General features: G+C 34.1%; 1 protein-coding gene across 7 annotated transcripts in view; it reads right to left on the bottom strand.

Annotated features, from left to right (window-relative positions):
- SNX16 (sorting nexin 16) overlaps window positions 1–17470 on the bottom strand; it is a 67049-nt gene that overhangs the window by 16292 nt on the left and 33287 nt on the right. Inside the window, exon 8 of one of the 7 annotated variants that reach the window (XM_074204756.1) lies at window positions 9010–14183. The exons of 5 other annotated variants lie outside the window; for them this stretch is intronic. In XM_074204756.1, the coding sequence (XP_074060857.1) occupies window positions 14081–14183 (103 nt within the window). In that variant the 3' untranslated portion in view covers window positions 9010–14080. Of the gene's footprint in view, window positions 1–9009; window positions 14184–17470 lie in introns of those variants that run through there. One more of the 7 variants, XR_012472136.1, reaches the window with a different exon arrangement.

Here is a 17470-nt window from a genome sequence, read left to right as displayed (position 1 = left end):
AATGGACTGGACAAGATGGGAAGGGATGGGAGTGAGGGTACATGTAGAGGGACTGACCTTGACAAATTAAAGAGCTATATCTTTATCAGAGATTGGGGGGAAGGAGGAAAGAATGGGATATAATATTAAGGATTTTTAAAATGACAAGAAGGGCAAAAGAGGGCATTTAAATAGGACACTACACATTTTTTTCAGTAAAGTCAAAGCCAAGCTGAGATGGAAAGGGAGAGGGAAGCTTCTGAGGACTGAGTAGGAAAACAAAGATTTAGAACAGCTTCTGTATGTAAAGAAAATATAAAGTATGTAGAGAAAAATATAGGGTAGAGAATAGAAAGACTATTCTTTTGCAATGAAGGCTCAGTTAAGATTGGATAATAGGACTCTGTAATATATAGTGACTTCCTCCAGCTATATTTAGTAGCTCCTGAATAGGAGTAGAGGCTATGAATGATATGAGTAATCCAGGAATGAATGATATTAAAAGGACAAAGGAGCGAAGGAATTGAGAACAGAGAATTGTATAGCATTTAAGAGGCTAACTATTGTACTGAGAATGGAGAGTGTGAAGTCTCAGCTAGCAAAACAACTTTAGACAGAATTAAGGTGAAGAGATTTGAGGTTTAGCAGGGGTGAATTATAGAGAGATGGAATTATGAGAAGTAATATTCAGATAGGGAAATACCGGAGTTTCTAATTAGGGAAACCCAGTCTCATACAAAATAAAGAAAACAAAACAACCTATGGGATGGGAGAGAGAGTAATCCAAAATGAAATTCTGAAGACACAAAGAAAAACAATTCCAATGAGGTGGAAAAAAATGGGATTTGTTTGAAGACATTAATTTGGATACACAGGAAACTCACCAACCAACATAGGTTGTTTTGTTTTCTTTATTTTGTATGAGACTGGGTTTCCCTAATTAGAAACTCCGGTATTTCCCTATCTGAATATTACTTCTCATAATTCATCCCTCTGCTTTGTATAATTTTTAAATTTCTCTAAATCTTTTGAACTTTATTTTTCTAAAATCTAGGGTGTATGTCATGGTATATAGATTTCCTTTCTTTTATCACAGACTCTCAGACTGAATCATTTCTCCCCAGATTTTCATGCCTTAAAAAAATCAGACCTAGAATAGAAATTTTCCTTATTGGTTCCTTCCTCACTGTCAATGATGAAAATCTCACCAAGGCAAGTCTTTAGTGATAGATCTTCTATTTGTGACACAAAGAACTCCAGCAACTGTCTGGATAATTAAAATCTCCTATGACTATCTGATCATGCTTCTGGGTCAAGTTTGTGATCTTTCTACCAAACTCCACTTTTTTCTTTTTTTGTCTAGGACCTAGATTTTAGGTGATTTATAGCATTTTCTGATTACAAAAACTTTTATGTTTCTTTTTTCCACATAGGACTGTTATCCTAATGGTCTTTTGTGGTTACTCACAAATACCTAGGATGGACATACAACAATTATATCAGCTGTGACCATCTATACCTTCCTGTTATACTTCCTAAGATTTCCTCCATGAATACACTTTATTCTAAAATGTTATCTCTTCTCCCTCTCCCACCCCAAATATACTCCATTGACTTATTCTGTTCCTTTTGATTAAAACAAAATTATTCAAATTGTCCAAGATCATATTTTCATTGTACTTTCATGTTTAATGAAGAGAGATTAATTTGTTATTTTTGGTCCCATGGGGGAAGAGCTAGGAGTGGAGAAGTGGATTTGAATTTTTAAAAATTTAAATTTTATTTTTAATTTATGGAATAAAACAAGCATTTTCATAATAAAATATAATTAAAAAAGAGGATTGCACGTGAAACTGAAAATCTATTATGTACAACTTGCTATTCCTTTTAAATATATAATAAAGTAGTTACCACATAAATTTTTTCACTTTTCCTCCTTCTTCCTTTTCCTTTCCTCTCCCATGGATTTATTGGTGGAAGGAAGCTTTCCAATAATTAGAACTATATTCAAGTAGTGATATATTAATTACTTTCTTTGCAAGGAACCAATTTGCAAGTCATGGGATTACTCCTCCTTTGGAACTTCACCTTGCTAAAGTTCAGGTAGAGAAAATAGACATGATTACAAGTGGGAAGGGAGGAAGAAAGTAGATCATAGAACAATCTTGGGTTTATGTGATCTTCCCAGGATATGTTCCCCATTTGGGACAATACAACTATAATATAGATCTGACCATCCAAGTAGGACAACACAAGTGTCCTCAAGTCCTGTGGGAATAGCTAAATTGATTCTATCATCTTGGGCATACATTATTATTTTTGTTTAGGTACAATGCAGATTATATCTACTCACTTAACTTAATCCAGGCAAAAGATTATATGACTTGTCATGATTTAAAGTAAATTAATCTAGCTATTTTGTTTTCACCTTTTTCCAGGGTCAGTCTCTACCTGTGAAAAGAATCTCTAGAAACTAAATTATTATTAAAAAATTCATTACACACACACACACACACACACACATATATATATTAATCAATATGAAAATCACAATTATTTTCTGGCAAGGTACAACTCATACTGTCTATGACATGCCTTCAGATTGGTTTTACAACCTCTGCTTGAAGACCTTAAATAATTTTGTCATGATTTTTCAAAGATCACAGTCAATGGTTCAGCCTTCATATCTGCTATCTTTTTTCAAGACCCAGATTGGGCTTGGTGATGCACCTCTTTAGGAAGCATTTCAGAATTTTTATCTTCCTACTTATCTAAGGCATCTTGCCTTCATTAGCCATTCTTTATTAAGGCCTTTTGAATTCAAAGATCACTCCCTTGGCAAAGAAAACAGAAGCATAATTAGAGCTGAATAACTCTTCCCTATCTCTGTTATATACTATCACTATTCCACATACCCAGAGCCACTGTTTGGAACTAAGAGTCTCATGAGATAGTAGGTTCCCCTTCATGTGAAGTCTATCAAATAAAGACTAAAGTATGCCTCTTATTTATATGTGACAATAATAGAATTAAAGACTTTAATAATTTAAGGTTAACTGTATTTTTACTGGGCTGGAGCTTTAAACTAGGCATGTCAGCAGGTTAGACAGTGTGGAAGTATTCAGGTAGTGAATATATATATGTATGTATGTATGTATGTGTGTGTGTGTGTGTGTGTGTGTGTGTATAATTTTTAGCTTTCTTTACCAGCTTCAGGTCAACTTAAGCTTTTATAATTCTGATGTTTTCTAACAGGATGTATCATGCTTTTGTATTTATTTTCAGTATCCTGCCTTTGTGTGAATCTTTAAAAATTTTAGGTTTATTGCTGAATTTCTTGTGCATCTATCTATATAATTCATTTTTGGTCAATCTTTTTTTTTCCTTTTGCATCAGAATTGCTTCTCTTTTTGTTTTCAGAACTTCCTTTTCAAGTTTCTTCTTCTTCCTTTAGGACCAAAATTCCTGTTCAATTTTAGTTCCTGGGATCTTCCCTTTTATTTTTCTGAATCCTTTGAATTCTGCTCTCCCATTATTTAGGTACATGTCAGATTGATCTATTGATGTCCTTTGCTTCTTGATTATGGATTCTAAAATGGAGTGATCACTTTTCCAAGGCTCCTATTTTTCTACCCTACTGTGTTCAAGTAGCTTTAGATATGACCTTTTAGGCCTCTTCTAACTCTGAGATTCCATGGTCATAATCCATTTATATTTTTGAATAAAGCCTCAATAGATATTATGCAATTAAGAACCAATTACCTGAATGAGACACCAGGGATCATGTATATATATTTCTACAGCAGCTGTCACCATAATACAGTGATTCTGCCAGGTATTTCTGGGTCTTGTTTTCAATTCTTCAGGAAACTAAGAACCATTAACATCTGTCTTTGGAGATAACTTTTGCAAACACGTTCTCTGCATCGTGATGGTGAATCTGGCAAGATCATCAAATGATGCAGTATAGGGAAAATGTCTTTTCCACTGAAAAATTAAACCCTGTTGCTGCATGACTTCTGTCTGGCATTTTCTATAATGAAATTAAGTTTTTCTGATTCTTTAACATTTTATGAATACCAGTTATTATGGAGGTACAAGCAGTAGACTGAGTGCTATTCTGGCTTCCCTTGATCTGAACATATCACTAGTGCCTTGGCATAGTCTAGGTACTTGAATTTAAAGTTCCCCTAAAACTGAGATCCTTGGCTTTAACAGAAATCCTGACTTGTATTGACCCAAGTTCCTAGTGCAGACTTTGTATCTTCAAGATTCAGAGTTCTGTGGCTCTGCTTTTTTTTTTTTTTGACATGACAGTGGGATTAAGAGACTTGCCCAAGGTCACACAATTGGTATCAAGTTTTTGAGGCTGGATTTGAACTCAGGTACTCCTGACTCCAGGACTAGTGTTCTAAACATTGTATATGGCTCTGCTTCTGCTGTGTATGATCACCTTGCAAAGGTTAACTTGTAACTCATTTCATTTTTAAATAAAGGCTGTATAAATAAAGCTAATTTTGAGTTCTCTACCTTTGTAAGACCACTGGAATCCTTTGGACCATGTTGTTTGTAACAAGGCACCAGTACAAAATTTAGGTTGACCATTTGTTATTCTTCTCTCTTATATGATAGATCAAATTCCATTTCCAGTTGTTTTATATTACTTTTACAGGTAAGTAATATGCTTAAGCTACATTAGTAATATGCTACAGCCATATTTAAGGCAACTTGGTGGGTAGTATTGACCCTGGGATTGATAAAACCTGAGTTAAAATCTGGCCTCAAACATCAAATTGTATGACCTTGGGCACTTAACCTATTTGCCTCAGTTTCTTCATCTATAAAATAAGCTGAAGAAGGAAATAGCAAACTTCTCCCTTATTTTTGCCAAAAGGGATCGTGAAGAATCAGACAGGATGGGAATGATTGAATGACAATACAACCATATCTATGGCAACAGTTTTTTATGCTAGCAAAGAATTGTGAAGTAGATGTCCATAGATTGGAGAATAGTTAAACAAGTTCTAGTACACGAATATAATGCAATAATTATTGTGCTATAGGAAACAAAAACATGATGAATGCAGATGCATGGAAAGACTCCTCTGGATTGATGCAATGTAAAGTCAGCAGAGTCAGGAAACTAATATGCAATGACTAAATCAATGTAAATGGAAAGAACAACCACCAAAAAATTATAAAAAATGAATGTGGCAAAATTAAAGGGGAATAAACAAGTTTGGACTTCAAGAGGAATTAAAGACCCATCTCTCTTCCTTTGCAGAGGTGAAGGGTCATGAATGTAAAATATTATGTATAAAGTGAAATTTTGTAAACATTTTAAATAGTTTAGCTCAAATTTTTCTATTTCTCTTTTTTCTTTTCTAAAATTCTCCCTGGAAAGAGGAAGAACAACAGAGGAGGAAATCAGGATGAAATAAACACAACGGATATATTTTTAATCTATATTTTTAAAAGTAATATGCCATGGCCTACTAATATGCATCACTGACTTTTGAGTCACTAACACATTTATTTTTCTAAGATTGTGCTGATCTATTATATGAAGTCACATATTACTACTGGGAAATTATTGTTAAAAGATGTGCTTTGATGATTATATGGTAGAGCCTATATTAAGAATGTTTTCTGTCAGGGGAGGGGAAGAGAAGAGAGGCAGGGAGGGAGAAAAATGTAAAACTCAAAACCTTGCAAAAAAAAAGACTGATGAAAACTACCTTGGCATGGAGTTGGAAAACAAATAAAATATTAATTTTTTTTAAAAGGGGATAATGATAGTAAATAAAAAAAAGGTGTGCTTTGGATTCAAGGGACAATTTGAGATTACTGAAAAAGTTAAATGATATCCCAATGCAACCCAACTCATATTATTATAACTGAATTCTTGGTTCAGTTTATTTTCCATTTGCAGTTTCTGATGACATTAACTGATGAGGTAATACAAGATATTCAAGATAAATGTATGCATTTAACTAATTATTCTACAGGTTACAGAGAACTAACTTGCAAATGGTCCATATAGCTAGATTGCCTGTCTCACATAGACTTTATGCCTATCTTAGAGAGCACTCAAATAAGAATTCAGCCTTTTCTTAGAAGATTTTAATGAAAATGATGTCAACAACTATCTACTTAGGCTTATCTTTTAGCATTGTAAAGATTTTTTAAAACTCTACGAAGTTATTTTAATTACCATGACTTTTCTAATCTCTAGTTTCAGCCTCCCACCTTCACCCTTTTACCTTACTCCATCCATTCTTGGCTAGTTGCTAAGGTGATAACACTAGGGAAGTGTTCAGAATATTAAGCATTGTTAAATTGAAATGAAAAATGGCTGAACTTTTTCTTGTTTCCTGAAGAGGGAAAGATACACCCAAACTTCAGAGCTATTTAATTGCATATAGAACTTAGGAGTCAATTAGCTGAAACACCTGGTCTCATCCACATATTTCCATAGCATCTGTCACCATAGTACAGAGATTCAGTCATGTACCTCTGAGTCTTGCTTCAATTCTTTAGGAAACTGTGCAAATACATTCTTTGAGTTTTTATGGTGAGTCTGTCAGATCAATAAGCAATGCAGGGTTAATAATTTTCCAAAGGCAAATCTTTGGTGGTGGAAGTCTTAGAGGCACTGACTGTTTTGGGGAATGTAGAATGAGACCCAAAAAATGAGACAGCAAATAAAGATGAGAAAAGTAAACTTTTCCACCCTTCAGTGGAAAATCATGGAAAATAAGCTTTGTTGTTGGATACTTTATATTGTTAGTATTCTCTTTCCATCTAACAAAAATGAGGCTTTTGTGGACCAGATGTGTGGACCTGTACTGGCATCCCTAGTCAGAGAAGCCATTTATTTTCCCAGAGTTCTGTGAAAACACCTTGGTATTATCATAGGTAAGAACTTGTAATCTTTTGTCTTCCCTGAATTTTTTTTTAAGAAGCTCTCTAAAGTGTTTGATCTGAGTCCCAGATAGATTGCCAATGTAAACCAAGGGGTCTGTTCCACAGAAAAGATGTCTAGTGATTCACATCAAAGGAGAGGAAAAAAGAATAAAATGTGCTCCATTCTGACAGATCAAAATCAGAAAATGTTCAGGAAGGAAAAAGAAATGCAACTGCATGGAAAGTTCACATACCCATGGGCAGGTTATTTGTCTACCTGCTAATTTCCTTTTGTTAACCGCCCCCCCCCCCCCACAGGTAAGATAATCCAGTTTCTGTTATTTAGTATAACATTAAATGAGAAACATAATATGTTTAGCCCAAACATTCTTAAGTGAAAGGATTATTTGCTATGGGTAGATATATTAGGTCATGTGAAATGTTTGCCAAAATATACAAGCCTATTTATACTTAAAGGATGCAAAGAGTTGAATATCATAGCTTCATAAAGGAGTATAATAATTCATTATCCAGATATCCAGGGATAGAGGTCTCTGGGACTCTTCCAATTGAAGGTTCAATACAAGCAGGAAGAAAATTCAACAATTACATGTTCATTATTGGATGTCTGTGCCATGGCTTAGCCCAAGAAAATCAGGTTAGAAATGGCATCATGGTGGGGGTGGAACTTTTCTGAAACTGTCCACTTGGATTTAGATGAATATGACAAATTATCAAAGGCATCTGATATCAACATGTTAAATGACAAAGGTGAGCTAATCATCTTGTCAGAATGTCATTTCAAATCTTTACTTTGTTTCTGAGGGAAAGATACTTTTAAAGGTATTAATATCTAAGACTTCTTGTCTTTCATTCAATTTATTTTTTAATGAGAAAATCTCAGGGTCTGAAACTATTAGGGGCTGTGATGTTCTTGTAGTTGCTTCTTACTCTAGTAGTCTAAGAACAGTTTGTCAGGCTTCTGGGTCTTTCATTGGAATTGTATAATTATTTTCCTGAAGTGGAAGAATAGTTTTGTATCTTGAAAAAGTCATCAGACTATAAAAGGATTTTTCCTTACAAAGGCCTGCAGTACTATGCTTATATTGTAACTACACTATTTAAACGAGCATAATATTTGTTATTTTTCCCCAAAACCATTACTTTACCTGTATTTTAAGTCTTCCACACCTATGGAACATAAGCTCCTTCTGGACAGGGATGCTCTATTCCCTCCCTTCCCTTCCCGTTCCAACTCTATTTTCTAGTCAAAAAAAGTGTAAGAAACATTGTCAAATGTTTTGCTTTAAGTCTTATGTCTAAAAGCATGCTCCTGATATGAGGTCAATAACTAAAAAAAAAAAAGTTTAGCACAATCTGTTCTTGGTGAACTTGTTCTGACTCTTTGTGTTTCTTTTTTTTAAGTGCTCAGAAACCATTCCTTTAATAATATATTCTAGAATTTTACCAGGAATTATGTCAAGCTAAATTGCCCTCTTCTCTTTTGAAAATCTGGAGGTTTGTTCATTTTCAGACCTGTAGCACCTCTTTCATTAGCTATGATTTTCAGAAGCTAGAGTAGGTAGGTGCTTTCTTCAATTGGATTTCAATCTACACTTTTTATCTTTAGCTTGGTGGTGCAATGAATAAAGTGCCATATCTAGAGTCAAGAAGACCTGAATTCAAATCCAATATCACACTTATTAGTTGTGTGACCCTATAACTTCCTCAGCTCTAAAATAGGAGCCAAACTACCTACTTCACTTGGTTATTGTAAAATTTGTAAAGTGCTTATCACAGTGCCTAGCACAAAATAGGCAATTAATAAGTGGATATTCTTTTCCTATTCTCTTTCAAGTTCAAACATTTTTCCCTGGCGGAAACAAAATAGCAATACTTTTCCTTTTTTATCAGTTATCCTAATCACTCTGAGAAATAGTCCTTTGCTTTCTTTGATTTTTTTCCCCATTGTTTTCAATATAGGCTTAAAGTTTTTTTATAACCCTTAGTTATATATTGCATGATCTAATATATATATAATTATATAATATAATATATATAATTATATATAATATATTATATATAATTATATAATATATAATATATATAATTATGCAAATCTGCATAATTGCTAAGTCAATCAGATTAAGAAGTTACTTTGTGAACCAGTGATACATTGTCTTAACTTGGAAAAACTAAGAATTACTGTCTAAAGGACATTATTTGTATGAATCTGGAATGGAGTGCCTTTGTTCTGCAACTTACAGCATTTTTTCTTTGATTTTTTCCAGATATATCTAATTTAGCACAATATGTCAGTTTAATGAAGTGAACAGGCTTTCTTTGCTCTCATTCTCTCAAAAGCAAGACTGGCTTTACTTTCCATTTTATGGTTCTATTAGTATCCATGAAAAGTTAGGCTATCTGTCATTGGCTCAAGCCTCCATTCTAGGCATATTCCTCTATTAGCCCTCAGTGACTAATGTCTTACTCTAAGCTAGTAATATCAATTGGCTTTTACAAAGGAATATTTACTTATAATACAGAAATAAGTACAAACATTTTTCCCCTCCTCCTCTGCTTCACATTCTTTACTACCTTGGTCTGTGGGGTGAGTGAGCTCAGACAATTCAGTTTTTAGGTATCATTGGACCCATCAAGTTAACATCCAAAGGAAGTATAGTTCAGATATGTCACTGTCTCAATAACTGAAGGCTGGCTCCCAATGGTTGTTCCCAATCACTCAGAGCCATCACTAAGTTTATCTCTTGAACTGCTGGGTCTCAGGTGGCTAATAAGGATGTACATCAATTTCATAATGGCAAGATTGCCTGCTCTCACCAATGGAGTGAAACAAGGCTTTGTACTCGCTTCCATGTTTTTAAACATATTTTCAGCCATGTTATCAAATGCCTTCAATGAGGACAAACCAGCATCAAGGTCAGCTACAATACTTTGATAATTCTTCAACTTGAAAAGGTTGTAAGTCAAGACTAAAGTGCAGGGAGTGTTGGTACATGATTTTTTGTTTGCAAATGATTATGCACTCAATGGAGCCTCTGAAGCTGAGATGAAACAAAGATGGATTGATTCTCTGCTGCTTGTGCTAATTTTTGTCTAATATCACCAACACAGGTACTTCATCAGCCAGCATCACACCATTCATATTTATAGCAAATGGAGATGTTCTGAATATACTGTGGATGAGTTCACTTACCTTGGTAGAATACTTTCTAGGGATGTACACAATGAGGTTGACCCATGCATTGTCAGAGCTAGCTCAGTGTTTGGGAGGATCAAAAGGAAGGGGTCAGATGAAGGAAGGTATGAAAGAGAAGAGTAATGTATTAAGCTGACTACCAAACTGAAAGTCTACAGAGCTGCTGTGATGACCTCATTGTTCTATGTCTGTGAAATCTGGACAGTATACAGGTGCAATGCCAGGAAACTTTCATTTGAATGAATTTCATTTGAATTGTCTTAGGAAGATTCTGAAGATCACTTGGTGAGATAAGATACCAGACACTGAGGTACTTTCTTGAATTAAACTGCCAACCATTCAAACTCTTCTACCTAGAGTCCAACTCTGATAGACTGGCCACATTGTTCAAATGCCAAATGTATGCTTGCCAAAAAGACTTTTTTATGAAGAACCCACACAGGGCAAGTATTCACATGGTGGACAGAAAAAGTGATACAACCCTGGAACTGACTGTGGGACATGGGAGATACTGACACAGGACCACCCAGTACAGCATGGCCTCATCAGAGAAAGTGCTGTGTTTTATGAGTAAAGCAGAATTGTGATAGCTGAAAAGAAATGTGAGATACACAGATTTAGAGACTCCACCCCAACTGTTTAACATGGCCTATTTGTGCCTGACCATAGTAGACTATTCCTAATTCTGACTGGTCTGATTAGCCATAATAAGGCACACTGCAACTTTTTTGTCAAAGTGTCATTTTGGTCCTCTTTAAGGACTTTGAGATAAGGACAACCATCAAAACCAGCTTCCAAATTAATTATCTTCATTGAAAATTAAAGAATAAAGATCCTATATTAATAGAAACACATATTCTAGGCTCTCCTCTTATAGCAATATCTCAGATTAAATGGTCATGACTTTACTGGAAGCAGAGTTCCTAGCTTCATATAAGTGGCAAAATTACATATAATTAAGGATTGGATTCAGTGATTAAACTTCCACTACAGTCATTTCAATAATACTTATCCTTTCTTCAGAGAATAATAATATTCAGGAAAATCCCCTTATAAAAAGTTTTAGATATATGTTAAAAGATTGTAGAATATCTTCCCTGGAAGTCTTAAATATGCTGCTACTGGTTCAGTCCACTTGACTGTATGTCCTTTCCTTCTCCATTTCCTTTTACAAATGAGAAAACTGAGGCAAACAGGATTAAGTGACTTGCCCAGGGGTCACAGTGCTACATATTGCTAGTGTCTGAGGTCAGATGAGTTTTCCTGCCTCTAGGACTAGCATTCTTTGGACTGTACCACCTAACCAGCTTGCTGGTTAGACTACTTTAATATAGTTCTTCCTTGAGGTGTCTACTGTTTTTGAGATCCCCTTCAATCATATAAAAGACTACAAAGATTTAAAAGGGAAAAAGAAACACTTGAATTTACTTAACTAAGCACATTTAAAAAGACAATGTTTTGGGATGGTTTTAATGGCATCACAGTTTTTCTACTTGTGGAATAAAATACTATTGTTTGTTACAGTTTCAGGAATTATCTTCCCTTCTAATCTTTAAAGAAAAGTTCCAGTTCTTCTACCACCCTTAAACTTCTCTTTACTTAGAGAATATTTTATTTTTTTAAATTTTTTTATTTATTTAAGGCAAATGGGCTTAAGTGACTTGCCCAAGGTCACACAGCTAGGCTATTATTAAGTGCCTGAGGTTGGATTTGAACTCAGGTACTCCTGACTTCAGGGTGCTCTATCCACTGTGCCACCTAGCAGCCCACTTCAATAATGTTTTAAGATAGCTGCCCCATCTCTATTTGTTTTCTCAGACAGCATATCAAATTCTATCAGTAAACAGGATTGTATTAATGAAAATGAAAACAAAATCCTTTAAATTAAATAAAGTGACTGAAAATTTGTTAAGGATGACTTGCTGATTCAACAGTTTAGATCCAGAAGTCTAAGCCCATTGGTCTAAGTGGTATAGCTGAGTTTGGATAGGAATAGTGGACCCAGCCAGTGATTACAGTGATAGCTAGGCTCATAGGCAAGAGAAAGCATATAACCCAAAGAAAAGATGAAAGATTTGGAGATGCAAGTTGATCAAAATAAGCCCCTTTGGGGCAGCTAGTGGCAGCTCTGGAGTCAGAAGGACATGAGTTCAAATCTGACTTCAGATAATATTTACTTAGCTGTGTAACTATGGGGGCAAGTCACTTAACCTCATTGCCTTGCAAAAACCAAAAAAAAAAAAAATTAAAAACCAAAAAATCGAACCAAACAGGTTCATCTGTCACTTTCTGTCCTCTGATATATCAACAATCTTCTTGACCTGCTGGGTCAAGTGTTGTACCAAACTTCCTTCTCCTGGGTCAACACTTTGAATTTTGGCAATCTGAAGAAACCTGTTAATTTTTGTTATGCCTTGAAGATAAAAGGAACTTAATAAATGCTTGTTTTTTTTCCCACAAAAAACTTAAATTAGATTAATTCTAAATGAGAACAACCCAAGTATGTTCTAACTGAAGTCAAAGATGAACACCATTTTATTTCTTGAAAATATTTGTTATTAGAATTTGAAATAACCATCTATTTCAGAGAGAAAATGATAAAAGGTTACAAAAATGGAGTCACAACTTTATTTATCTAGAAAAAATACACACCTAACTATATATATATATAGATATAGATATAGATATATAGATATATATGTACACAGCTCAATCCATTAACTTGTTTTTCAAACTTTGCAGCACAGTCATGCCAGCATTAATAGCATTAAGCAAAACAGTATTGACAACAACTATTTAACAACTTCTCACTGGGGGGAAAACAAAGGCACTTCCAATAACTAATGGGAGGGACAAAATAAATCTTAAATCCACAGAATTCTAAGAATTCTGAAATAGCTAAATATCAAAGGCACTACATAATCTTTTTTTTCCTAACTCCTCTCTCTAATGAAATCAACTTGGCACAAAGGAGTTTTAATTATTGTAAAGTGCATCACTTGGTTAAATAAATACATTTTGGAAAAAAACAGGTTATAATGCACTCAAACATCTTAGCTACAATGAAATAAAAATGCACTGCAATCAGGAACAAACCTAGTTATTAACAAGGCAGAAAGTATGGCTTTCTCTTTTGATTATAAATCAGTTATTTTTAGGTAATCTACAATACATTTTCAAAATAACATACCTTAATTAGCAAGAAGAGGTAGTATTTGGGGGAAAAAAGGCAAACATATCTACAGCTCAAGAATGAGAGAAAAAGCATTGAGTGAAAAATAAACATGCAATACAGAATTATAAGGGGTGTAAATAAAATATCTAGATAGCAATGTATTAATTGTTTTATAATTACCGTTTTACTACTTCCCTTCCAAGAACCCTAAAGTCAATCATAACTATTTCAGGTACTTTTAATTTGATATTTAAAAGTATTTCTTTTTTTAGTGCACTAAATAAAATTAAATTTAAAAAAGTTAAGGTACTTAAAAAATCAATGTTTTAATTTAAATAGTTCTTTTATTTAAAAAATTCCATTAACTTATTTTAACCAATTAAAAAGAATGTATAAGACAGAAATAAATATGCTTGACACATTAATAAATTTCCACCTGTCTAATATTATTGGTGATTATATATGTGTGTTATATACATACACATATAGCTTAAAGCATACTGGCAATAATATCATAATTATGTATGTACAGTATTTTAAGAATATGGGTCTAGATTAATATAATCCTAACCAGACCTTTTTAATATATTAAATATAAAGACTAGATAAAAGCAAATCAAAAGCAGCATTGAATATATTTCCTATGCCAATAAGTTATGATTTTATTTATGTAAACATTTCACATGTGCATCCTTTTTGCTTTACAGCTACTGTTCTATTTTAGAAAAAAGTTTTTGCTAATACATAATCCAGTCCAAATTGCTAAATCTCCAAAGATTATGGCAGCTGATGCTGATTTCTTACTCTTCTTCAGCAGCATAGGCCACTTCAGCTACCTCCACTTCAGTTACTGAATTTTCAGGTTCACAATCACTCCAGCCAACCTTGGGAATCTTATCAGATCTAGAACAATAGCAAAACTTATCTAATGAATGAATTCAAAATATGTTCTTATCACTTTTAAAATTTTTATTGAAACTGTCCAAAAAAATATTTACCACATTTAAGAGACAGTACAAAATTATACCACATATTCACTGCTGTGAAAGCAATTTTTAAGTTTATTAACCTGTAAAAATAACTTGAGTTAACAGTAACTAGTCATATTTGTCCAGTTATCACAAAGCACTTTCTTAGACTTTTTAATTATTGCCACCAAAATATTAATATTACCTTGTCTTCTCTAATATCTCAATGTTATCTCCTCAGAATTCTTCTGGAGTAGGCTGGGTGACTGCTATTATAAAATTCACATGACACAGGCAAGTGACTTGTCCAGATTTATAAAACTAACAAAAGTCTGAGCCAAAATTAAAAACCAACTCAAATTCTAATTCTTAAATTCTAATCTGGAGTTATATTTGTGATAGGAAGGCTATGATTTACAAGCTAGATCTGGCCTGAAAAAGAACTATAGTTCTTAATTAGTGATCACCACGTGAAGGATAATATTCTGCTGGACAGACCCTGCTCCTAAAGCTTCTACAGACTATACTGGTTGCCATCCTCTTCTCTTCAATTCTACCAGTGGATAGAGCACCAGTCCTGGAGTCAGGAGGACCTGAGTTCAAATATGGCCTAAGACACTTAATATTTACTTAGCTGTGTGACCTTGGGCAAGTCACTTAATCCCCAATTGCCTTCCAAAAACAAACAAAAAAACCCAAACCCCCCAAAAGAATAAAAATAATGGATATTAATATTAAAATGTTATAACCTTTATGTTCTCTGCAGCCCAAAATACAGTAAAATCATGTCTGTTTGGATACCTTCAAAGCAAAATTTATGACAATCTGAAAAGATTGAGCTGGTATTTACCTTATTATTTTTGAAAAAATATTTGCTAAGAAACTTGCTTAAAAATTTTTAAGAAAATTTTTTCCTTATTGCAGAAAAAAACTATTTACTGATCCAAAAAGAAAGAAAATCATAAATAACTTATTATTCTATCAGAACTAAGGTTTTTTTCCCCCTTTTCTACTTCCTCATAGATTTACCCAGGTCAAGATCTGATCAGACAATAAAAAGAAAATCTAAATTTAGGCTAATGGATTCCTGTTTATTGTGTTTTTTTATTCAGGTCTGGGAAAATGTTATGTCTCCTTTGTGTCAGATATAGATGATATGACCAAGATTTGGGTGATTGAAGTCACATACTCCCCAAGATTTTCCTTCTAACATTCATTTTCTCATTAATTGTTAACCAGATTTCATTGTCAACCCTCAGGAACATCCATTCTTCCAAGAGCATATAAACTGTGATCCATCACCATGCAGGGCTTTTGGTCTAAGAGAGATGGCCAAATGACCATGCTATTATTAATACAATGACTAAATTACCCACAAACTATGTCTCTCAAACTTTTTAAATATCACCAAACTTTTTCCAAGACTGCTGTTGGAGTACAGCTCTTCAGATATAATGTTCAAAAAGTCTTAGTGTAGTTTTATCTTATTAAAATTTAAGTTACTTATCTTAATGAATAATCACAATTTGAAAGCAGCTTATATGTAAGGGTATGGCTAGCTATCTGTAAATGAATTTATAGAAGTACTGCTGGCATTCTCCTTAGCAGCCTATACAATTCCTCTCATCCTCAATTAATTTGCTTTAAAAACCATTAAAAAATAGGAACCCAGGGGTGGCTAGGTGGCGCAGTGGATACAGCACCGGCCTTGGAGTCAGGAGTACCTGGGTTCAAATCTGACATCAGACACTTAGTAATTACCTAGCCATGTGGCCTTGGGCAAGCCACTTAACCCCACTGCCTTGAAAAATCTTAAAAAAAAAAAAGGAACCTAAAGTCAAACCAGCTACATTCACATTATCAAAAATTCAAAATTCATGAAATTTCACTATTTCTAAATTACTTAACAGAATAAAAAAATATTAAATACTGGATACAGAACTAGAAGAGATATTAGCAATCATCCAGGCTGGTGACCTCATTTTGAAGAAAACTGGACTCAAGGAAAGTGACATGCCTATAATCATACAATCAGTGAGAAGAAACAAGAATGAATTGGCTAGACCAGCTGCATAATGCTTGGGATTAATGACTTCTTCTACATGACCTTCCTAAAGCCATTATCCATTTATTCTTCCATCCCCTGATCAATTGATACTTTCTCTTACCTTTGGCCTAGCAAATTTCCACTTCCTGTTCCCCTGGAAAACTTGATTCAGAATTCTCAGAAATCTCTTTTCATTGCCACTTGTCCCTGAACTCTCATTCTTTTCCAGGTTAGCACTACCAATTTCCCAGTCCTTTTTTCTCTTGTTTTCCCCTTCCATTTTGCTGTCTAGAACTTTCACTCAATTGATATAACACAAGACCCCTCCCCTCCTGCACCCTGCATCTCTTCCTTTTATACTCTTTCCATGACTTTCTCTACAAGAAATTTTATTTTTGGCATCTTGAGCTGGTGCTAGTTGCTTCTTTATATCCATGACACACTGGATCAGAAGTAGGCTTATTCTTTATACTTCATAGATATTTTTCAGATTCTTCTGCTCTAATAACTCAGCAAATCTTTCCTTTGGTCCACTCCACCAATTTTTCCAAATCCTTGTTGCTACCAACTATTGGCTCTCATCTCTTCTTTCTTTTTCAAGGACATGAATATCTGAAGTCTTTCTTTCCATTCCAAAAACTGCTTTCCATATTGAAATTTCTATTGAAATTCAAGTATTTCTTCATGTTCTAAGATTAACATTAATATCCTTTTGAACACAATGGTTTTTCCTACCAGTTCATCAACCTCAATTCCCATGACCTATATTTCTTTTTTTTAGGTTTTTGCAAGGCAAATGGGGTTAAGCAGCTTGCCCAAGGCCACACAGCTAGGTAATTATTAAGAGTCTGAGACCAGATTTGAACTCAGGTACTCCTGACTCCAGGGCTGGTGCTCTATCCACTGTGTCACCTAGCCACCCCCCATGACCTATATTTCCACCCTACTTTAGTCTCCCACAGGGATCATCAGATCTCAGACTTATTACTTTAGTGCAGATACAAAGAGCAAATGAGATGTGTGTAAAATGCTTTGTAAATTTTAAAGTACTTTATCAATATCAGTTATTACTGTTGCTGAATCTTTATTCCTCTTTTCAGAAACACTTGTATATTTGAAGTTTCTTTCCAAAAACTACATAATCTTTAACATTTTCTAGATTTCATTTGGCAATA

This window comes from Macrotis lagotis, chromosome X (genome assembly GCF_037893015.1).
Source record: "Macrotis lagotis isolate mMagLag1 chromosome X, bilby.v1.9.chrom.fasta, whole genome shotgun sequence".
NCBI classification, from domain to species: Eukaryota; Metazoa; Chordata; class Mammalia; order Peramelemorphia; family Peramelidae; genus Macrotis; species Macrotis lagotis.
This window is presented reverse-complemented; position numbering and strand designations above follow the sequence as displayed.